At 45.2% G+C, this 20,812-nt stretch overlaps 1 protein-coding gene and 2 long non-coding RNA genes across 3 annotated transcripts; 2 read left to right on the top strand and 1 right to left on the bottom strand.

The window, feature by feature from the left end:
• The first annotated feature begins 6,445 nt into the window (after positions 1–6,445).
• LOC134208220 (uncharacterized) lies at positions 6,446–7,016 on the top strand. Its single transcript, XR_009978557.1, has 3 exons — positions 6,446–6,567; positions 6,624–6,743; positions 6,811–7,016. It is a non-coding gene; the product is annotated as an uncharacterized LOC134208220 (long non-coding RNA).
• Positions 7,017–11,821: 4,805 nt separating this feature from the next.
• Positions 11,822–16,779, bottom strand: LOC134206058 (uncharacterized). The gene is made up of 2 exons (XM_062681736.1): positions 12,579–16,779; positions 11,822–12,519 (listed from the first exon to the last, which is right to left on the bottom strand). The coding sequence occupies exons 1-2, from the start codon at positions 16,777–16,779 to the stop codon at positions 11,822–11,824; spliced, it is 4,899 nt and encodes a 1,632-aa protein (XP_062537720.1).
• A 1,399-nt stretch (positions 16,780–18,178) lies between these two features.
• On the top strand, positions 18,179–19,105 carry LOC134208218 (uncharacterized). Its single transcript, XR_009978556.1, has 3 exons — positions 18,179–18,394; positions 18,479–18,576; positions 18,637–19,105. It is a non-coding gene; the product is annotated as an uncharacterized LOC134208218 (long non-coding RNA).
• The last annotated feature ends 1,707 nt before the right edge of the window (positions 19,106–20,812 follow it).

Raw genomic sequence — 20,812 nt, 5'->3', positions numbered from 1 at the left:
GCAACGACATGGAGGAAGGCCACTACACGATCCTGAGCCCGGATTCCCCCACGCGGCTGAGTCGGTCCGGTGCCCACGCAACGCTCGACCTCTACGTAACAAACCTGAGTGACCACGTCTCGCAGCCGGTTGTATACCAGGAGCTCAGTTCGGATCACTATCCGGTGGTGGCGGAACTGGGCTCCTCGGTCAATCGGCACCAGCAGTTACGGCGGAACTACCACCGAGTGAACTGGCAGCGGTTCCAGCAGTGCGTCGATAACACCGTCGACTACGAGGTGCGTCCGGAGACGCCGGAAAGTATCGACCGCCAGCTGTGCGCTATCGAGGAGGCGATCACGGCGGCCCGAGAGCAACACGTACCGACGGCTCGGCAGGTAAGCAACTCCTTAAACATCGATACACTCACCAAAGATTTGATTCGATTGCGGAATGTCACTCGCAGGCAGTTTCAGCGTACTGGACTGCCTGAGCTTAAAACACGCTGCAATCGAATCACAAAATTATCAAGGCCAGAATGGTGGACCTCAAAATAATGACTTCTCGAATAAGATCCGCACTCTCCCAGACTATGCTAAGCCGTTCTGGAAAATGACCAAAATTCTAAAATCCAAGCCTCGGCCCATTCCACCTTTGATCCCACTAGACAATAATGGCTCTAAGGATCGCTTGATAACTCCTGCAGAGAAGGTCGCTGAAATAGGTCGTCACTTCGTCAGCTCACACAATCTTGGGCAGAACATCGTCAGTCCATACGAAGCAGCCGTCAACGAGCATGCTAACAACATCCATTTGATTCCCAACGACTTCTCGGAGGAGTTGGAGATCTCAGCTGACGAATTGACGGCCTATATCAAATTGTCGAAGAACATGAAGGCCCCAGGCTTCGACAGCATCCTGAATCTCGAGCTCAAACACATGAGTGCTCCGTTCTTTGAGCACCTCTCGCTGATTTTTAATCAGTGTCTCCGGCTTAGCTACTTCCCATCGTCCTGGAAGTCAGCGAAAGTCATCCCCATCCGGAAGCCTGGGAAGGATCCTTCCTCCCCCAAGTTATCGACCCAACAGCCTTCTCTTAGAATTATCCAACCAATTCGACAAAGCTATTCATCACCGGTTACTTGAGTCTGCCGAAAATCTCAACATCTTGCTCGAGGAACAGTTTGGTTTCCGACGCGGTCGGTCAACTGTACACCAACTGACTCGAGTTACCAACCTTCTCAGACGGAGTTTGTCTCAAAACATTCGCCATGGCCTAACTCGATGTCGAGAAGGCATTTGACAATGTATGGCATGATGGCCTGGTGTACAAACTACAACGCTACAATCTTCCCAGCTACCTGGTGAAAATCATCAACAATTACCTGTCGGCAAGGACATTCCGGGTCTCAATCAGCGGAGCGAGTTCCAATGTGCACAACATCGTCGCAGGCGTCCCCCAGGGCAGTATCCTTAGGCCCCTGCTTTTCAATCTGTTCACCGCCGACATGCCAGAACCTCCAAAAGGCGGCATTCTGTCTCTGTTCGCAGATGACACATCCATCGTCTACAACGGTAGAGTGATCAGAGCGCTAGTGGCAAAACTCCAACGAGGCCTGGATGCCCTGACAGAGTACCTCACCAGCTGGAAGATCTGTATCAACGCGGCGAAGACCCAGGTCATCATTTTCCCCCACTCCAAATCCCCTAAGCTTGTTCCGCCTGGGGACTGTAAAATCATCCTCAATGGCACGACTGTGGAATGGGCCAATGAGGCCGGCTACCTTGGCTTGACCCTCGACAGCAAGCTTATTTTCAGGCAACAGGTTGACAAAACGGTGACAAAGTGTAACGTCTTGTTGAAACTACTGTACTCTTTGATCAACCGCCGGTCGTCATTGTCCCTGAAAAATAAGCTTGCTGTCTACAAGCAAATCATCCTCCCTGTGATCGAATATGGCATGCCGGTCTGGGAGAGCTGCGCTAAAACCCACCACCTCAAACTTCAACGGGTCCAAAACAAATTCCTGAGGATGATCCTCAACACCCCTCCCAGGACAAGAACATCCGAGGTCCACCGTCTGGCCGGAATAAAAACCTTACATGAACGCTTTGGTGAGTGTAAAGAAAAGTTTAGGGTCCGTTGCTTGCATTCGGATCAGGCTCCAATTAGGGCGCTAGTTCCAATCTAGGTTATCAAATTTTTATTGTAAATATTAGTGTACATAGTAGTTAGGTTATCAAATTTTAAAAAACACACCAGCGCCTCCTACAGGCCGTCATGATACATTATATTTTAAAAATTAAGTAATAGCATAATAATAATAATAATAACAATAATTGAAATTGAAGTTGGAGGGCCAAGCCGGCCGATCACTGTACATGTATAAAATGATTGTAGAACAAAAAATGTTTTAAATAAAGAAGAATTTTACTACTTACTAAGAATAAGTGCCTAAAAAGTAAGGGGCCGTACACATATTACGTAAGCACTTATGGGGGAGGGGGGTCGGTCAATATCTTACGCTCCATATAAATAAAAAAAACATTTGTATGAAAAAAATCTTACATATGGGGAGGGGGGGTTGAAAAACCCAGAAAAATTGCTTACGTAAGAGAGAATTTTTCTATATGGGGAGGGGGGGTTGAAAAACCCAGAAAAATTGCTTACGTAAGGGAGAATTTTTCTTGTAAAAAATATATTTTGGCCATAACTCCGAAGCCAATAGTCCGATTCGGCCAATTTTCAATACGAAACGATGGGACAGGATTCTGCGTCGAATGCAACATTAGCATTAGCATTTAGCAGTTCGCACAAATTCGTAGGTGGTACAAGCCAAGACTATTATTGTATGAAAGTAGCATCACTTTCATCCGTTACCACAGATACTGATTTGGGAATAATCACTAACTCTTAGATGGAAGCAATGCACTCTCCAATAGTCGAGATCTGTCCTGGCCACGTCCTTGCGAATGCTGAGGAAGGGGAAGGGTGGTTTGTTGGACACATACTTAAGAAAGATGCAGAGAACTCTACGATCTCTCATAGGTGCCACGGGAGGTTTTGGAATTGTGTGGAAGGTTATAACAGTAGGAATCGTTTTGGTAGAACGTGAAACACAGAAAAAACTAAGATAGAAATACAAAGTAGGAAAGGGACGAGCCTGGAATTGAACCCACGACCTCTTACTTATAAGCCAGAAGCTGTAGTCACTAGACCGCCGAGCTCATCGATTCTGCGTCGAATGCAACATATTGCATAAATTAGTTAAGGATAAGTACCTTAAAATGAGTTAGATTAGTTTGTGCACACGTGTGTGTGTGTTTTTTTTTTCTTCCTAAGCAATGGAGGGGGAATCTGCTCAACAGACATCCTGGGTTGTCCAGGAAGTGCGGGGTTAGGGACCTCCACCAACAGCAAACGAGGGAGGCAGGACTACATCCCCGACCCGCTAAGCCGTTTCCATTGCTGCCAAGCCCATAGTCCCTTCGGTACAACCAGATAGTAATGCTTCAAAGGGGGGCCAGTGCACAACGCACCCTCGAGGTTAGCTGCGTGTCCTTGCAGCACCGAACATCGTGACTCGCTTTTTCGGAAGGTGGGAAGGGTCGACTTCGCGCTTGCTTCCCTCTGCATGACTGGTATCAAGAATGATGATGCCGCGTGCACCCCAAATTTACCTCTCTGCTACAGGGTCTATTCGCCAACACACAGAGGGACTTGCCGACGCGGTGCCTACGCCTGCCCCAGCCTTAACGAGGACCCCTTTCCGTCCTCGGGCTTGGAACCCGCCCGGTTGACCGACGCCGCGAAAGCGACGATACCATGTTGTTCTTCGCGCGGCCACTTGTTCGATAAAAGGATCGAGTTCGACCACAGAGCATGACCACCGGTATGACCCATGAAGCCGACTCCGATCCCTTGGACCACCTCTCATTTGCGCCTGAACTAGCCATCCTTGTGTCCACGCGCCACCTTCTGTGTAGCTCCGAGACGATTTGGGCGATTTGCGCGAAAACGTGAGCACACGAACAACACGTGTTCCGCCGTTTCCTCTAAACCTGCGCACACCAAACACTCGGGTGAGGCCGAGCAAGCTAGCTGCGTTACCTGCACTGTGATTTTGCAGCACGCTTGAACGCCGGGCACATCGAACCCCCCATGGGGTGCTTGCTGTTCACAGCTTTGCTGGAACAAATCAAACAATTGGGAGGGCTCGTGCAGCATTGTGCCTTATGTCCCTCCAATCCGCAGCGTCGGCAGAGATTGCTTCTGTCAGGGCCTTTGCAGTCCCATTGCTTGTGCCCCGGTTCCAGGCACTTGAAGCAAACTTCGGGTTGCTCGTATATGCCCACAGGGCATACCGACCATCCCACCTTGACGCTCCCTAACTTGACTACCTTGGAGGTGTCCGCTGCAGATAGCCGAACCAATGCTACCTGCGTCCCTGCCTGACCTTTCCGTAGCCGAACGGCTGCGGTGGGCGTCTCCACTTCACACTGTCGCCGCAGTGCCGTGACGAGCTCTTCGACTTCGGTGATCTCGTCCAGATCTTTAACCCTTAGATTCACCTCCGTCGTGAGTGCCCTCACCTTGACCGTCTCGCCTAGGACTTCCTCCGCCAACTTCTTGAATGCGGCGCCTTTTTGCGAGACGCCCCGCTTCAGCTCGAGGATCATTTCGCCCATCCGGGTACGTCTTATTCGACGTACGTCGGCGCCGAGTTCACCGAGCTTGACGTCACTCCTCATCACGTTCAAGACGTCCGAGTACTTGGCCTCGTCCGCCGTCTAGACTTCTTGCTACCTTCATTCGCCTGGGCCTTCGTTACGGCCCTTGACGTCTTCGGTTTCCTCTTGTTCTTGACCAGGGTCCAGGAGGCGTCATCCCCCTCTATTTCCCTGGTCTGGGTCTGGACCTTTCCAGGTCCTTCCTCCCCCGGTTTTGGAGGTACCTGGCCTGAGTTCAGCATCCCAGCCCCACTACCCTTGTTCGGGGTAGTAACCCTCCGCCTTTTGGAGCGGCCCACAGGGAGCTCATCCCCTGGAGACTGTCTCCCCCGTTTTTGTGTCTGCTCCGTTGGAGCAATCACCCCCGACGTGCCCGCGATTACTTGAGCCTCAGTCTGGGTAGACTTTGGCACCACCGCCTTCGCTGGCACGCCCTCGGTCGATTCGACCTTGCCCGAGTCCGCGAATCCTTGGGCCTCAGTCTGGGTAGACCTCGACTTCACGGATTTCACGGGTTTAGACTTGGCCGTCCCGACCGCCCTCTCCAGCTTGGCGTCCAATATCGACTTTCGAAGTTTCAGCAACATCCTCTTGAGGTCCTTACTGATAGTATGCTTCGATGACGCAAAGTCGATGATGGCGTCCAGCTGTTCCGTCGCCACCTCGAAGGCTGAAAGCCCATCGCGTTTGCAGTTCATCGCACACTTTGACACCGCAGTTAGAGAAGCTATGCACAAAAAGATCTTTACACAAGCAATCTTTCTCGACATTAGAAAGGCTTTCGACACCACTTGGAAAATGGCCTATGTCAAGGATCAGTGATAAGTGTTACGCTATTCCTAATTGCAATGGACACCATATGCGCAGAGCTTCCTGCTGAAGTTAATGCACTCCTCTTCGCCGACGGTGTAGTTCTTTTCGCCTCCGATGGTAACAGGAAAAATCTCACAAAAAATTACAATCAGCGCTTAAATCGGTTGAATCATGGGAACAACGCACCGGCTTCAAAATCTCTACCGAAAAATGTGTAACTATAGCGTTCAAACACCCGAGATCTAGAAAACAAACAAGTCAAAGTCTCATCAAATTTTATTAAAAATACTATCAAATTTTATTAAAAATACTATGAAATTTATTGTTTCAACAAGATTTGTCAACATAACAACAATTACAAAGTATTAGTATTTCAACAATACTTCTTAGAAATGAGCTTTTCAAAAAAGCTCGAATGATTTCATCGTTTACATTTGAAAATAACCTCAAAAGGTTTTTGTGGACAATATTTGTTTTCGATTTTATATTAAGGCTTTGTTCCGTTTCGCAAATTGAAATCAAATTAAACTTAATAGTGACAGTTCAAAAATGTTCAAATAACCATGCTTTCAGAGCAAGATTACTTTTGACAGATATCGAAGAATTATTGATATACCGAGTTCGATTCTGTATCCGGTCTAGGATGCTTTCGGGTTGGAAACTTTCTTGACACCCTAGATATAGTGCGTCCATTGTACTTGCCACACAAGATACATAAGAGGAAATGCTGAAAGAATACGTTGAAAATCGGGCCATGTTCCAGTTGGAGCCATTGAAGAAGAAGATGCTACCCGCTTATACATGACAATTTCTTCGGGGACTTTATTTTGCCTTGGTCCTTAATTATATTTATTTGCACCCCCGTTAATTTTTTAAAATCAAATAGGGCATTTGTGATTGTTTAGCTTGATTTTCGCAAACAAATCAAGCAATCTGATGGTCGACTGAAAAACATTTTTTGTCAAGTGGAAGTGGCCAGAAATGGATCGCTGTGAAATACGCGAGCAGTCGGAGTGCGCGAGAATGCCATTGCCAATTAGTGAGGTTTGTTCATTAATATATTTTTATTAACCATTGATAAGTGACAATTCAATTTTCAGAACATATTATTTGGTTCTGAAACGAAGCATCCCAACGACCGCAACCTTCCCGGTAGGAAAGGAGTAGTAGAAGTCGGAAAGACGGAATTTCCAGAGATAAATCCACGGAGATGTAACCAGGTAAGTGCCATATATTTCCATTAAAAACAAAAAATATTGCCAGGTAAATATTGTTGGCGTATTTCAGATAAATATCAACATAAAACCTGCCTGAATTCAAAAACAAAACGGCAGTTACAGGAGGACGAATCAAGTAAAAAAAAGTAATGAAATGTATTTAAAACAAAGAGAACAAAACTCGGAAAAAATATAAAAATATTTTAGATAATAAAACAATAATGTATTTTCCTATTTATATTAAACCAAATAATCGATTGAAACAAACATACAACTCTTTTTGAATCAACAATAAATCTCTTTTAAAAACAAAAAAACCGACTTAATCCACCTACAGTGAACGCAACCCTTCTTACACTTTTGAATGGTTGTGTGTGCCCAATGCATATTACAATTTCGATGCATATGACCTTCAATTGAATATAAAATAACTGATATTATCTGTGTAACCTGCAACTGCACCAGGAAATCACCCAAAGCACATCACTGCACTCGGCGGAGAGATCGCCTTAGTCGGGTCACTGTTAAACTCGCACTGAGGGAGAACGATGCTTGGCTGCTTGCTCATCATCAACACCAAGCCGCATATAATATAGAACGGTATATAACAGGGCTGTCTAGTCCCACACATCCCCCTTTCTCTCCGGATTTTTTTTGTGTCGTGCAATTATACATTATTTGGTTTGTACCCGCAGCGCTGGGTAGACACCTTTGCGTGGTGTGTTACTGTGTAAGATCTACCAAGGTCATATTGTCAGGTCAGCTACAGGCAAATCCTGACCCAACGAATTCCTTCCCTAATATTCAACTCCGTGGTACTTATGAGGGTGTCGCTGAGTCCACACTGCTGAGGACCACACCCACCTTGATTTCTGATAGCAATCTGAATAAGGATTTCAGGAGAAAAACATGAGTATCACTAGTGTCCAATCTACGAAGTTTACCGTAACAATGCTAAGCTATGCTATGCAATTATACCTTCTTTGGTTTTGCCTTTCTCGTACAACAAAGTTGTACCAGAAAGGCTTTCATTTCACTCCCAAAACGTACTTTTTATAGAGCGCTTGTAGACCCATAGTATTATATACCATTCGATTCAGCTCGACAAACTGAGCAAATGTCTGTCTGTCCGTGTGTGTGTCCGTGTGTGTGTCCGTGTGTGTGTGTGCGTATGTGTGTGCACATTGAAACATTAGCAAATTTTTCTAGTACTAAACCTGAATCGATTTTGCTACAACAAGTTGCATTCGATGGGGAATGTTTTCTTCTTGTTCACTATTGAGTTTCATAATGATGGCACTTCTCAAAAAATAGTAAATATTCAAAAAGTTATGAGACATTATTATTTCGTAACAAATAAGCTATCGATTTTCTAGGTTATGTTCTCCCAAGACACAATTTATTCGAAACCGGCACACTGACAGCATAGAATACACAGCTTACACGGAAGAAAAAACTTCACAAAGAAACATAGAAACCCATTAATGAATTAAAAAGTACCTATTTTAAGATTTCATGTATACACTGAAAATTCTCGTTTATTTTTTCAAAATGACCTAAGAAACATATTTTCATGAATGAATTTTAATATTGCGATCAACAGACCAATATGATAGCTTTTGATTGCAGTACACAAATTAATTCATGAATAAAAGGTGACATATGTTCTTTTAAAAGTTAAGCGTCATTTCTGCCATTTCTTTCCCCTATGGGCCGATGTGAGCAGTGAGAAGTGAAAAGTGAGACGTGAGAAGTGCGAAGTGAGGAGTGAAAAGTAAGAAGTAAGAAATGAAAAATGAGAAATGAAAAATCACCAGATGATCCGAAATGAAAACCAAAAATGTTTTTCCAAATTTAATCTAGACTATCCTTTGAAAAGAGCTGAAATTTTTTGCTAATATTTTCAAATGGATATAATAGAAAAACGACGCATCCCACAAAAAGTGTTGTATGGGTGACCATCGCAAAATCAGTCAAACTTTCTAGTGAAAATATCGGAAACAATCCAAATTGAGCCCTACACTGAAAAAATCAGTTTAAAAATTTTAAAGTCGATTTGCGAAAAAACGCCCTTTTTTATTTAAATGAAATTTTGTCTCAAGATAGGTGATTATGTTCCCTACCAACCGGCCATACATCGCAAGCTGGCGCAAGCTTTTCTAACAAAAACTTTTTCTTGTCGGAAATATTTTCAGTGTATTTTCATCTGAAATTAAACCAATGAAAGCCATCGTTATAGAACCCCAAGCAAATCTATTTTTATGATACATTGTCTAATTTAGCCACTAAATATAGTTTGTTTTTAAATTAAGAGTAATATTAAGAAGGGGTTTATATCTTCAAAAAAATATTATATTCCATTATTAGCTTCTTTAGTTGCGACCAGTTACGACCAAAACATTGTACTCTGCCTGACTGTACAGGAATACTTAATATGAGTATATTATGTATACATATGTTAAATCCACCCCTTAAAGACACTGAAAAATCAATTCCGTCAAGAAAAAGTTTTGTTAGAATTTTTTCCCTTCAAAAGGCCCAGCTTGCGATGTATGGACGGTTGGTAGGGAACATAATCACCTATCTTGAGACAAAATTTCGTCCAAATCGAAAAGGGCGCTTTTTTGCAAATCGACTTTTAATTTTTTAAATCGATTTTTTTTAGTGTAGGGTTCAATTTTGAGTTTTTCAAAAAGTTTTATTAGAAAGTTTGACTGATTTTGCGATAGTCACCCATACAACACTTTTTTGTAGGAAGGGTCGTTTTTCCTTTTTGACCCTTTTCAAAAGATAGTCTGAATCAAATTTGAATAAACTAAGTATGCACTTTTCTTTTAACTGCACTTCTTACACACTTAAAATAAATCGCAGATTTCTGTGAAATTTCACCGAAATCTCAACAGCAGAACTGTTCGGTAAAATTTTTACAGATTTTTTGGTGGTTTTGACAGTTGAACAAAGGAAAATACCACAGAAAATCGGTGAAATAATTACCGAACAAATCTGCTGTTGAGATTTCGGTGAATTGAAGCAAAATTCACCGAAATCTGTGAAATGATTTAAGTGTGTAAATATTGACCAATAAATTTACAAAAAGTCAACTTAAACAATCAGAACACTTGCAAGTTCCCAAAAAGTTCTATTTTGGCTTTACGCATTTTATTACATTTCCCGCATAACTTTTCAAAAGGACCTAAGTAAAATTTTTTCATGAATTCTCGCTTAACTTTTCAAAAGGACGTAAGTAACATTTTTTTTTCATGAATTAATTTGAATACTGCAATCAATATTGTGATTCTCGAGATATTATAGCATTTTGCTCATTCACCTCTGCCTCGATTAGTTGTGCGCTGCTAAGGTATTGTGTCATATTATGGTACTTTACTCAAGTGTAGAATATTACATCACAAATTAAACATAATTGCACTACTAATATCCACTTAAACAATATCCCGAACGCAACACAGGCGAAAGAAAAGCAAAAAACTACTAAACCTCGAACAATTTCTGTTGCGGCGGTTTTCCTTGCAGGAATGGCGGCTTACAGTCGGACTAACAGTGCTTTCCAAGATCTTGAATAAAATATGTTTATATTCAGTGTTTTCACGATTTTCACTGATAATCACCCTTACCTCTGATATGCTACGATTGTAATAAGTTATACTGCTGATTCGATTTTATTATTCTATGCTTCCAAACTTCAAAATTCTCCACTGTCGATTGCTCACTATCTAATCAATATAATTTTCCTCCTTCTTGCTTATGTTTTACTTACGTTTTATTATTGTTTACCTTTTTTTCTCCCGCTCACATACTCACACACACTAACGACCATACTGCTACCCTGCTGCTACCATTTTGCCTCGACAACATCGGTTGTTTGCGAAGCGGATGCACCGTGCGCCGGGTGCGCACAACTCAGGGTTTCTCGATGCTGGGTGGTAGCGGTGCCAACATACCTCCTCCCCGTATCTCTGGTGGGGCCTCTGCAACGCCGGAGTTACCGTCCTGGACCTCCAGCACCGCTAGCTTCGTCACTGGTCTCCTAAACTTACCCTTAAGCGTCTGCACCATCGCTTGTCGAATTCGGCCGTCCGCCCCCGGGTAGACATCTAGCACGATGCCGCGGATCCAGCTCTTCCGCACTGCGTCGTCCGCGATATACACTAGATCACCGCTGGCTAGTGGTGGCACGTCTGAATGCCACTTTGTCCGCTGATTTATCGACGGCAAATACTCGGATACCCACCGAGCCCACAGTTTGTCCGCCAGACGCTGCGACCGCTTGTATCGGTCTCGAAGTGCATCGGCTTCGCTCGTAGGCGGAATAGAATGGTTTTCACCGATCGTACCGACGGCACGAACAAAATGGTTTGGCGTCAACGCTTCTTCTGTTCCCGGTTCCAGGCCGACGTATGTTAACGGCCGGGAATTGATTAGGTCTTCAGCCTCCGCAATCGTTGTCAGCAACACTTCGTCGGTTATCGTTCTCCCGTCGTTCAGCACGCTTAGTGCTGCCTTCAGGGACCGGACCAATCGCTCCCAAACACCACCCATGTGAGGTGCGCTGGGCGGGTTTAAATTCCAGCGGGTTCTGGAATCCGTGAACTCGTCTTCGCACTCGATGCCGATCTGCTGTACGATTGTCTTGCTCGCTGCTTGGAAGTTCGTGCCGTTGTCTGAGTAAAACTCTAACGGCTTTCCTCTACGGCACACGAACCGCCGTATCGCCATCAAACACGCTTGAGTCGTCAAGCTGTGAGCGATCTCAAGGTGGACAGCCCTCGTTGTCATACATGTGAATAGGCAGATGTACCTTTTCTCCGATCTGCGACCAACCGTGACAGTAAGCGGCCCACAGTAGTCCACGCCGGTATGGCTGAACGGTGGCAAATGCGGTATTACGGCGGTATTACGGCGGCGCGACTTTGGTAGTGGAGCCATCCTTGGGTTTGTCGGTCGACATTTCTGCACCTTACACCAGACGCAGGCTCTCCCAATCCTCTTCATCTCTACTCGTAGGTTCTGTACGTAGAAGCGCTGTCGAATTTCATTGACGGCAGTCTCTACATTCCCGTGGGCTACCCGCTGGTGATAGTACTCAAGCAGCTTGTCGCGGATGGGTGCTTTTTCGGCAAAATAATCGGGAATCGCAGCTCGAATGGCAGCGATGATCCTTGCGCTATTCTGCCCTCCATCCGTAGTACGTCTTCGGCGTCCAGGAAAGGACTCAGGGCGTACAGGCTGCTTGTCTTCTCCACTTGATGGCGCTGCTGGTACGGCAGCTGCTGGTTCTTTTTGAGCACGCGAATCTCGTCCACAAAGCAATCAGCTTGAGCCGATCTCCAAAGATACATCTCCGCCTTCTGGTACTCGTCTCGCTTCAGTGGCACTATTTTCGTTCGCACATTTTCTTTGACCACGCTCCTAATTCTTGTAGCGGCCGGAACGGCCTCGATTTCCAGCCCATCTCGTTTTCTTCTGCAGTTTGATGCGAATAGGTAAGCACACGCCACCGTCCGGACTAGGACCTTCCACTTAGAAAACCGCAGCAGGTCTACTACGGATTCAGTTACTGACATCTCATGGAAGTGCAAGCACACACGGGTTTCCTCGTTGGTGTTCGGTGTAACTATTTCTTGCGCCGGCCAACAGCTTTCCGGCTGGTACAGGAACTCCGGACCGCGGAACCATGGTCCGTCTGATCGCAGGCTGTGCGTTTTCTCCCACTTTGTCAACGCGTCGGCTACGTTGGACTTCGTTGGAACCCAATTCCATTCTGCAAGCCTCGTTAGGCTATGGATTTCGCCTATCCGAAATGCCACAAACTGCTTATACCGACGGTGGTCAGGTGAATCCACGACAGCACAGTCTTCGAGTCGGACCACATGAAACGCTGCTTTACCTCTAGTGAAAGGATTTCGCCGGCGGAATTTGCCAACCTTGCTCCCAAAACTGCCGCTTGCAGCTCCAGACGTGGTATTGACATGTGTTGCAATGGTGCCACCTTGGACCTCGACATCATGAGCGAACACAACGGTCCGGTGGCTGTCTCTATACGGATGTACGCAGCGGCGCCGTACGCGTCCTGGCTTGCGTCTACAAATACATGCAGTTGCAAACTGTCATATTGCAGCGAATATCCGCCACAAAAATAGTAGCGTGGAATGCGGACTTCGTCGACTTCCGGGAGCCTTCGGATCCAATTATTCCATTTCTCCGCGGACTCTTCGCCGATCTGCTGGTCCCACTCACATCCGCTACGCCACAAATCTTGGATCAGCAGCTTCCCGTAGAAAGTGAAAACAGACAGCAGTCCTAACGGGTCGAAAAAGCTCATCACGCAGCTCAACACGATCCTTTTCGTTGGTAGCTTCTCGCCGGACAAGAACGGCACCAGATCGACTCTTGGTTTGGTGGAAAACGAAAACTCGTCGCTCGCAGGGCTCCACACGATCCCCAGAACTCGCTCGAATCCGGACTCCTTATCTTCGTTGAAACGTACGCACTGATCCTTTTTACGTTCTCCCATGGCCTCCAGAAAATCTTCGGAGCTCGAGACCCAGTTACGGAGCTCGAAACCGCCTCTGGAGTGAACGTATCGTACCTCTTTGGCCCGTTTCACAGCTTCCTCGATCGTGTTCGCGCTATCAAAGTAGTCGTCGACATAGTGGTTTTCAACGATGGCCACCGCCGCCGCCGGGAACTGTCCCGCGAACTCCTTCGCGTTCAGATTTTTTACGAACTGCGCCGAACACGGTGAACTCGTTGACCCGAAGGTCGCCACGTCCATTACATACACAGTTGGCTTCTCTGACGTATCGTTCCGGAATAGGAATCTTTGTGCTCGCTTATCTTCTTCTCTAATCCGCAGCTGATGATACATCTCCTTTATATCTGCTCCGAAACCAACTTCTCGCTCCCGAAACTTACAGATCACTGCCGGCAAGGCAGTCAGCATATCCGGACCCTTCAGCAACTTTGAGTTGAGCGACACTCCTCTCACTTCCGCTCTGGCGTCCCACACCAGCCGATACTTCTTTTTTCTTGGGTTGTAGACGATGTTAAGTGGGACATACCACACCTTGCTGCAATCCAATGCTATCAGCTCTGTCTCTGTCGCTTCGTGCGCGTAGCCTTTAGCGAGAAGATCGGCGATCATGATGCGAACTCTGGCATACAGCTCGGGGTCCTTCATCAGGCGTTTCTCCAGACACGACAGTCGCTTGACTGCCATAGGGTAGCTGTCGGGAAATTCGGTATTGTCGTCCTTCCATAGCAGACCCGTTTCAAATCGATGACCGATTCTTCTAGTAGTCTTCTTCAAAATCTCCTTCGCTCTTCTATCTTCTTTTGGCTCCGGGAGCAAGGCGATGGAAATGCCGGACTCCTCCAGCGTATAATGGCTCTTCAGGAGATCATGCAACTCCTGATTTGATACCAAGCTACATGAATGGTATCCGACGATTCCGTTGTTCGCATTCTCCGATCCTGTCGGCCCATATACAGACCAACCTAGCTTCGACCTTACGGCTATCGGCTCCTCTGGTCGACCAATTCGCGACTCGAGCGGCGCGTAAAGGTGAATATCCTTCAGCCCGATTAAAATCTGTGGAGCGGCGTGCTGGACATCTGCGATCGGCAGACCTCGGAGGTGCGCGTATTGCTTCACTACTTCTGAAACATCTATCGTATGCCGTGGTAGCTTCAAGCTATCCACCGTGTGGGCGCTTTTGATTATAAAACGTTGTGCAGATCCTTTCGCGGAGATAGACAGACTAACGCACTGCGAATCCTTTTCAATCCGAGAAACTCCGGCGGTCCACGTTACTCGTAGCGATTGTGTCACACCTCGGACTCCTAGCTGATTAACTAGTCCCTTTTCGACTAGCGTATACGATGATCCTTCATCCAGAAATGCGATAGTGTTCACCGCATGTTTTCCGCAGTACAAGGTGACGGGCATCATGCGAAAAATCACGGTAGGCTTTGGATGCACTGCGTGGACATTGCAATTCAGTCCTTCGGCTGGCCTGACGAAATGAAGCAGTGGGTTGTGTCGCTCCTTACAGCCTTCGACGTTGCAACGGAACCTTAGTTTGCAGCCGGCAGTTCCGTGCTCGTTTAAACAAAGTTGGCACAGCTTCCATCTGCGCACGGCTTCCCATCGTTCCCCGAGTTGAAGTCTTCGAAATCTATCGCAGTTCCGTATCCGGTGATCCATTCTGCCACAGATCCTGCAGGGCTTCCTCTCTCTTAAGGGTGGGCTCGAACTCCTGTTCTCCGCCACGTCATGCGAGTGCACGTAGCCGTCGTTCGCTCGGCTTCTCGATTTCCCTATCTTCGACCCGAGTTCTCCGGTTCGGAAAGACCCTTCTCCGTACGCAGCAACTTCGCTAGCATCCTTTACTATATTTGATAGGAAGTTTGATAGCGATCGCAAAGTCACCGTTTTGCTTTTCCTGCGATACCGTACCCATTCCAGCTGGGTTCCTGCCGGGAGCTTCTCTGTCAGCTCTTGGATGAGCATTGGATTTACCAAATGGGTTGTTAGCCCGGTAGCTTCCAGGTGATCAGCAAGCTGTTGAACAACTATCCCAAAGCTAATGAAGCTTGCCAACCGATCCGCCTTCGGTGGCGCTGCGTTGCGGACTTTCGACAACAGCATATTGAGAAGTCGCTCTGGCCTGCCATACAACATGCGCAGTGTCTCGATGATCTTGGAGACCGATTTCGGTAGAAGCAACCTGCTCCTGACTGCTTCCAGCGCCTCTCCTTTCAGGCACTCTTGTAGCCGTGCCAAATTCTCCACGTCGGAAAATCCACACGCCTTCGTAGACGTTTCGTAGCTACTGACGAACATCGGCCACTCTTCTAACTTTCCGGAAAATGTCGGCAACTTTCTGGACAGGAATTGCCGAGCGGACATCTGCGCCTTCGTTGGCTCGCGCTGACGATTTTGTCGACCGCGTCTGACTTCTTCTTGCTTCTTGCGTGACTTCTCCCAGTCTCTCTCTTCTTCAGACTTCTCCGAACTTTCTTCTTCCTTACAGCCCTCTTCCTCCTCCGAAGAGCTCTCTTCGTCCTGGATGGAACTTTCTTCTTCTTCTTGGCTTTCCTCCTCTTCAGCGGACTCTTCTTCTTCTACTTCTTCGGAACTCGTTTCAGACTCCGACTCTTCTTCCGCTATCTGCCACTTCTCGCTACGCTTCACCTTTCCCGGTTTGGGAACCCCTGGGCGTCCGACGGGCGTCGAATTTCTATCGCGCCCGATTAGAAAACTCTCCGGCAGCGTTGATGGATATCCAACCGACTTTGGTGCGAGTTTCTGAGCAACTGTCGGCGTCGAGTGTTTGCGGTAGGCTCCTCTCGGATCGTTGAATTTCGCAATCGCTGCATCCGCTTTTTCGGGCTTTTCGTTCCCCGACTTTTTCTTCTCGAGGTTTTTCCCCAGCTTCGAATGCTCCAATTCCGCAATCTTCCTTGTTCCGCTTTTCGAGCTTCCCACTTTGACACCACCGACAGCTCCTTTCAACTTCTTTTTTCCATTGTCCGTTTCCGTTTTCCGCTTTAGCTTCAACTGCTGCAGCTTCTCTTCCATCTCCGTCCGCATTTCGTCCAGTTTCCTCTGGTGGGCTTCTTCTTCGGCGATCTTCTTTTCTATTTGTGCCTTCTCGAACTCCAGTTCCATGTCCCGTTTTTCTTTTTCCAGCTGTTGGCGCATCTCAAACAATTCCTGTTGGACCTCCAGGCGCTTTCGATGCAAAATCTTCTCTCTTTCCAGTTCCCGCTTCTGCTTCTTCTTCTCCTTTTCGAGCTTCTTCAACTCCTCTTGCAGCTCGGACGAACCGGAGTCATCACTACCACCTCCACTGCACTTTTGACAGCACCAAGAAATGTCCTTTACTTCTGCTGTGACGCCAACACAGCCGAAATGGTACCACTGTTGGCAGTGGTCACAAAAAACCATTTGGGACTCTGCATCATCCGGACGATCACAAGCCACGCAACTAAAACCTGTTTTATCAGGACTTTGCATATTGGGATTTGGTCGGAACGTTATAAAATTTTCAATATGCAAAGTCCTGATAAAACAGGTTTTAGTTGCGTTGCGTTGTTTAGTTGGTTTTAGTTCGTCCATGGCGACTCCTTTCAAGTTGAGAGTTAGATTCTTTGAAGAATGTTGCGGCGGTTTTCCTTGCAGGAATGGCGGCTTACAGTCGGACTAACAGTGCTTTCCAAGATCTTGAATAAAATATGTTTATATTCAGTGTTTTCACGATTTTCACTGATAATCACCCTTACCTCTGATATGCTACGATTGTAATAAGTTATACTGCTGATTCGATTTTATTATTCTATGCTTCAAAACTTCAAAATTCTCCACTGTCGATTGCTCACTATCTAATCAATATAATTTTCCTCCTTCTTGCTTATGTTTTACTTACGGTTTATTATTGTTTACCTTTTTTTCTCCCGCTCACATACTCACACACACTAACGCCCATACTGCTACCCTGCTGCTACCATTTTGCCTCGACAACATCGGTTGTTTGCGAAGCGGATGCACCGTGCGCCGGGTGCGCACAACTCAGGGTTTCTCGATGCTGGGTGGTAGCGGTGCCAACAATTTCACTTAAAAATATCTTTTCGTAAAGGGACGACAATATGCTACATACCTTACAAGCGAATGTGGAAAAGCTTACCGAAAGCTCACATCTATTTGACATTCATTGGTTTATTTACTTTTTGCATGGCGCACAACTCGGCGCATGGGACCCGGCGCGTAACTGGTGAGCCAGTATGCTAATTTTAGAAAAGAATCGCAATAGCTTTCATGTTGTTCTGTTGATTGCAGTACTCAAATTAATTCATGAGTCCCCGCTACCAACAGCAGTCTCAGAAATAAAACATAATTAATGTTACCTTGCAGACAGTTGAAAGACTCGAATTCCTCTTGTTTGAGGCTAAACTGTATGCAGCGGAAACAACTTTTCAAGCAATTAGTTAAAAAACCTCGGTACCCGTCCCTACACACTCAAATCGAGAATTTCAGCTCGGCATTTTTTTTTACTGATTTTATTCGGTAAAAGGAAATTTGAACCGAGAGCTCGGTTTATTCAAAAGTTTTAACCGACTTCTGCACTTATTTTTACCGATGTCTCAGTTGTAAAAAATAAAATACACTCTTAACTTATTTCACCGTATTCGGTAAATTTTACCGAAATCTCAACAGCAGAACTGTTCGGTAATTTATTTTACAGATTTTTTGTAATTTTTTCCATTGCTCAACTGTCAAAATCACCGAAAATCTGTTAAATTATTTACCGAACAGTTCTGCTGTTACCGAATTCGGCGATTTATTTTAAGTGTGTACTGAGCTTCGGTAGTATGTATTACCGATCAACTCAGTTTTAAGCAAATACCGTGCATTTGTCAAAAATTAAGCCGATCACTCAGCAAAAATAAAAGCACTTTACTGAGTAACCGGTAAAATAAGTACCATGCTCTCAGTTTTCGACCAGATGCCGCATGAATTGACGCCATATTTTTTTGCATATCAGAGCTTCTAAGATATCTGATTGCGTTGCACGAATTTGTTTAGCAAGTAATTAAAGCTACCGGTAGAAATTCTGGTCTATTTCAATATTCAGGTAAGTCCAAACATGTTTACCATCTTGTGCCACGATATTTATGTTAGTTTGCTAAAGATTTGAGCGTTAATTTTTAACTTTCAGACATTGAAAAAAACATGTAACATCACGGTACGACGTCGCTACTCCCAGTATGTTTTGGGGTTAGAACTCGTGGATCTGAAACTAAAATAAGACTTCAGGTATGCAAAGTGTTTAATAGGCTTTTTCTTCAATAAATTATTCTCTATTTCTCTTATTAGATGATTGAATGGAATAAGGTTCCCTGCTGCCATCTTTGTGATTACTTCCTGGGCGTGAAAGAACAAGCGCTAGTCCTGTGCTAGCCAGGCGGAAGCCAGCAGCAGAAAAATATTTTAATATGATTTCTGATGAAAAATAAAAACGGAATAAATATGTATAGGCTCTTGTGTAGGCCTGAGATTGAATGTGCTTTTTATTTATCAATAAGAAAAGTGAAAATTCAATTACATTGTATTCGGTACTATGAACTGCTGAAGCCGGTAATATTTTTTACAGATCCATCAGTATTGTTTTACCGACTGCTCAGCATTTCTTACAAATCTGCTCGGTATTTTTTGACACTTCGCTATCATGAATACTGAACCGAGAGCTCGGTAATTGAATTCGATTACCGAGGTGACTACCGAGAGCTCAGCTGTTGAGAAATCGGTAATTCACTTACCGAGCCCGGTGAATATAATTAAGTGTGTAGGCTGAACTGATTGCTGGAAAAATCGAGTTAGGGGTTTAAATACGTACTAACTCTTCTCGAACTAGTGAACAATGGTAGTGAGAGGAACACACGGAAGTTCTTATTACTGAACAAATTCTCTTGCTTGAAATGGTCTTGTAGACAGAGCTAAATCCCGGGTTTGTAGCTTTCCTGGTGATATTCTAGAAGCAAGACAAGGATGTGGCTAGGGCTCCGCTGCATGGCCAAAAACAGTATTACTGTTCTGTTTTCTCAAGACAGGATTGATTTCCTATTGATAAGGGGCGCGCCTCTGTGAAGGGTCTAAATAGCGGGACCTTGTCATGGTGCTCTTGAGAAAACAAAACAACAACTGTATCGAAACCGATACTGCATTGCTTATCAATAGTAATGGAGTAATTCGACATGCACTTAAACACTAAGGATACGGGTAACGCTACAATAGATCTAATAACTGGTCGCAGTGGCACACCCGAACAGGAAAAAAAAAAAATTCATGAAAAAAATGTTACTTAAGGCTGCCTTACACCTCGGGAAAATTTTCCGCCGGATTTTGATCCCCGTGCATTTTAAATGGGGCCGGGATTTTGATTTTCCGTGGCCAAATCCCGAAAACATCGCATATGCAAAATAACATGGGGAAAAAATCCGCGGACCAATTTCCCGAGGTGTGAGGCTACCTTTAAGGTAGCCTCACACCTCGGGAATTTGGTTCGCGGATTTTTTCCCCATGCATTTTTGCATATGCGATGTTTTCGGAATTTGGACACGGAAAATCAAAATCCCGGCCCCATTTAAAATACACGGGGCTCAAAATCCGCTGGAAAATTTTCCCGATGTGTGAGGCAGCCTTTAGGTCCTTTTGATAAATTATGCGAGATCTATAGTACAGCAGAAAGTTCATTGCTGATAAACGTTCATTTCGAACAATACACCGCAGATTGCTGGTTAATTTTTTTGACATATACTCTGTCTCGCTCAAACCAACAGCGAATAATCTAGCGACTACTTTAACGAACTATTTAAGGAACAGCTACTTTAACCGACCGTGTCCATTTGTAAAGCACTTGTACAGTGTTGAACATAATCTGGAGATTAAAATAACACTTAATAAAGTTTAAAAAAAACTTAGCAAGTAACCGCACAATATTGAGTAAAACAAATTAAGGGTGTAGCATTTCTGCATGCGGTGAATAAATTTCGCACCGTGTATCACGGTGCTCCCCTGACCGTTATTAACAAAAAAAATTCTCCATCAAAACTAATACCCGGAGCTGAATTCTGGGGCTATACTGCATCTCTGGACGAAATTTGAAAAAAAAATTGGAGTTACGCCCTTTTTAAGACGTAACTGTATGATATCGAAGAAAATAAATATTATATCTCGTCTTATGCATATTATGCATCTCGAGAAAATATAGAATACTGCGGCGTCCTGCTGGTTGCTTCTCAGGTAATCGCAACAGTCACTAAACACGACAGAGTCAATAAAAATCTTACCCACAGTATGCACTTGTCATGATAAACACTCTCCATGTACTCAGTGACTCCGGTTGCCTCTCACTAATACAATCGAGTATTGCTGTCATTTGGCGAAAAACACGTGGTTTTGTTTTGAGAGGGAAAATTTTCCCTATCTTTTAACCCGGCGGCTATCTTGACGTCTACCTTCGCAGTCGAGCCTGCGAGAGTAAGACCGCCGC

Source organism: Armigeres subalbatus, chromosome 1 (assembly GCF_024139115.2).
Source record: "Armigeres subalbatus isolate Guangzhou_Male chromosome 1, GZ_Asu_2, whole genome shotgun sequence".
Lineage (NCBI taxonomy): Eukaryota > Metazoa > Arthropoda > Insecta > Diptera > Culicidae > Armigeres > Armigeres subalbatus.
The sequence above is the reverse complement of the archived record's forward strand: the minus strand, read 5'-3'. Positions and strand labels throughout refer to the sequence as shown.

Coding starts and splice junctions, on each gene's coding strand:
- LOC134206058 (XM_062681736.1), bottom strand. CDS start 16,779: ATGCAAAGTCCTGATAAAACAGGTTTTAGTTGCGTGGCTTGTGATCGT. Junction 12,520..12,578: donor GATTCACCTGACCACCGTCG/GTATAAGCAGTT, acceptor CGAGGCTTGCAG/AATGGAATTGGGTTCCAACG.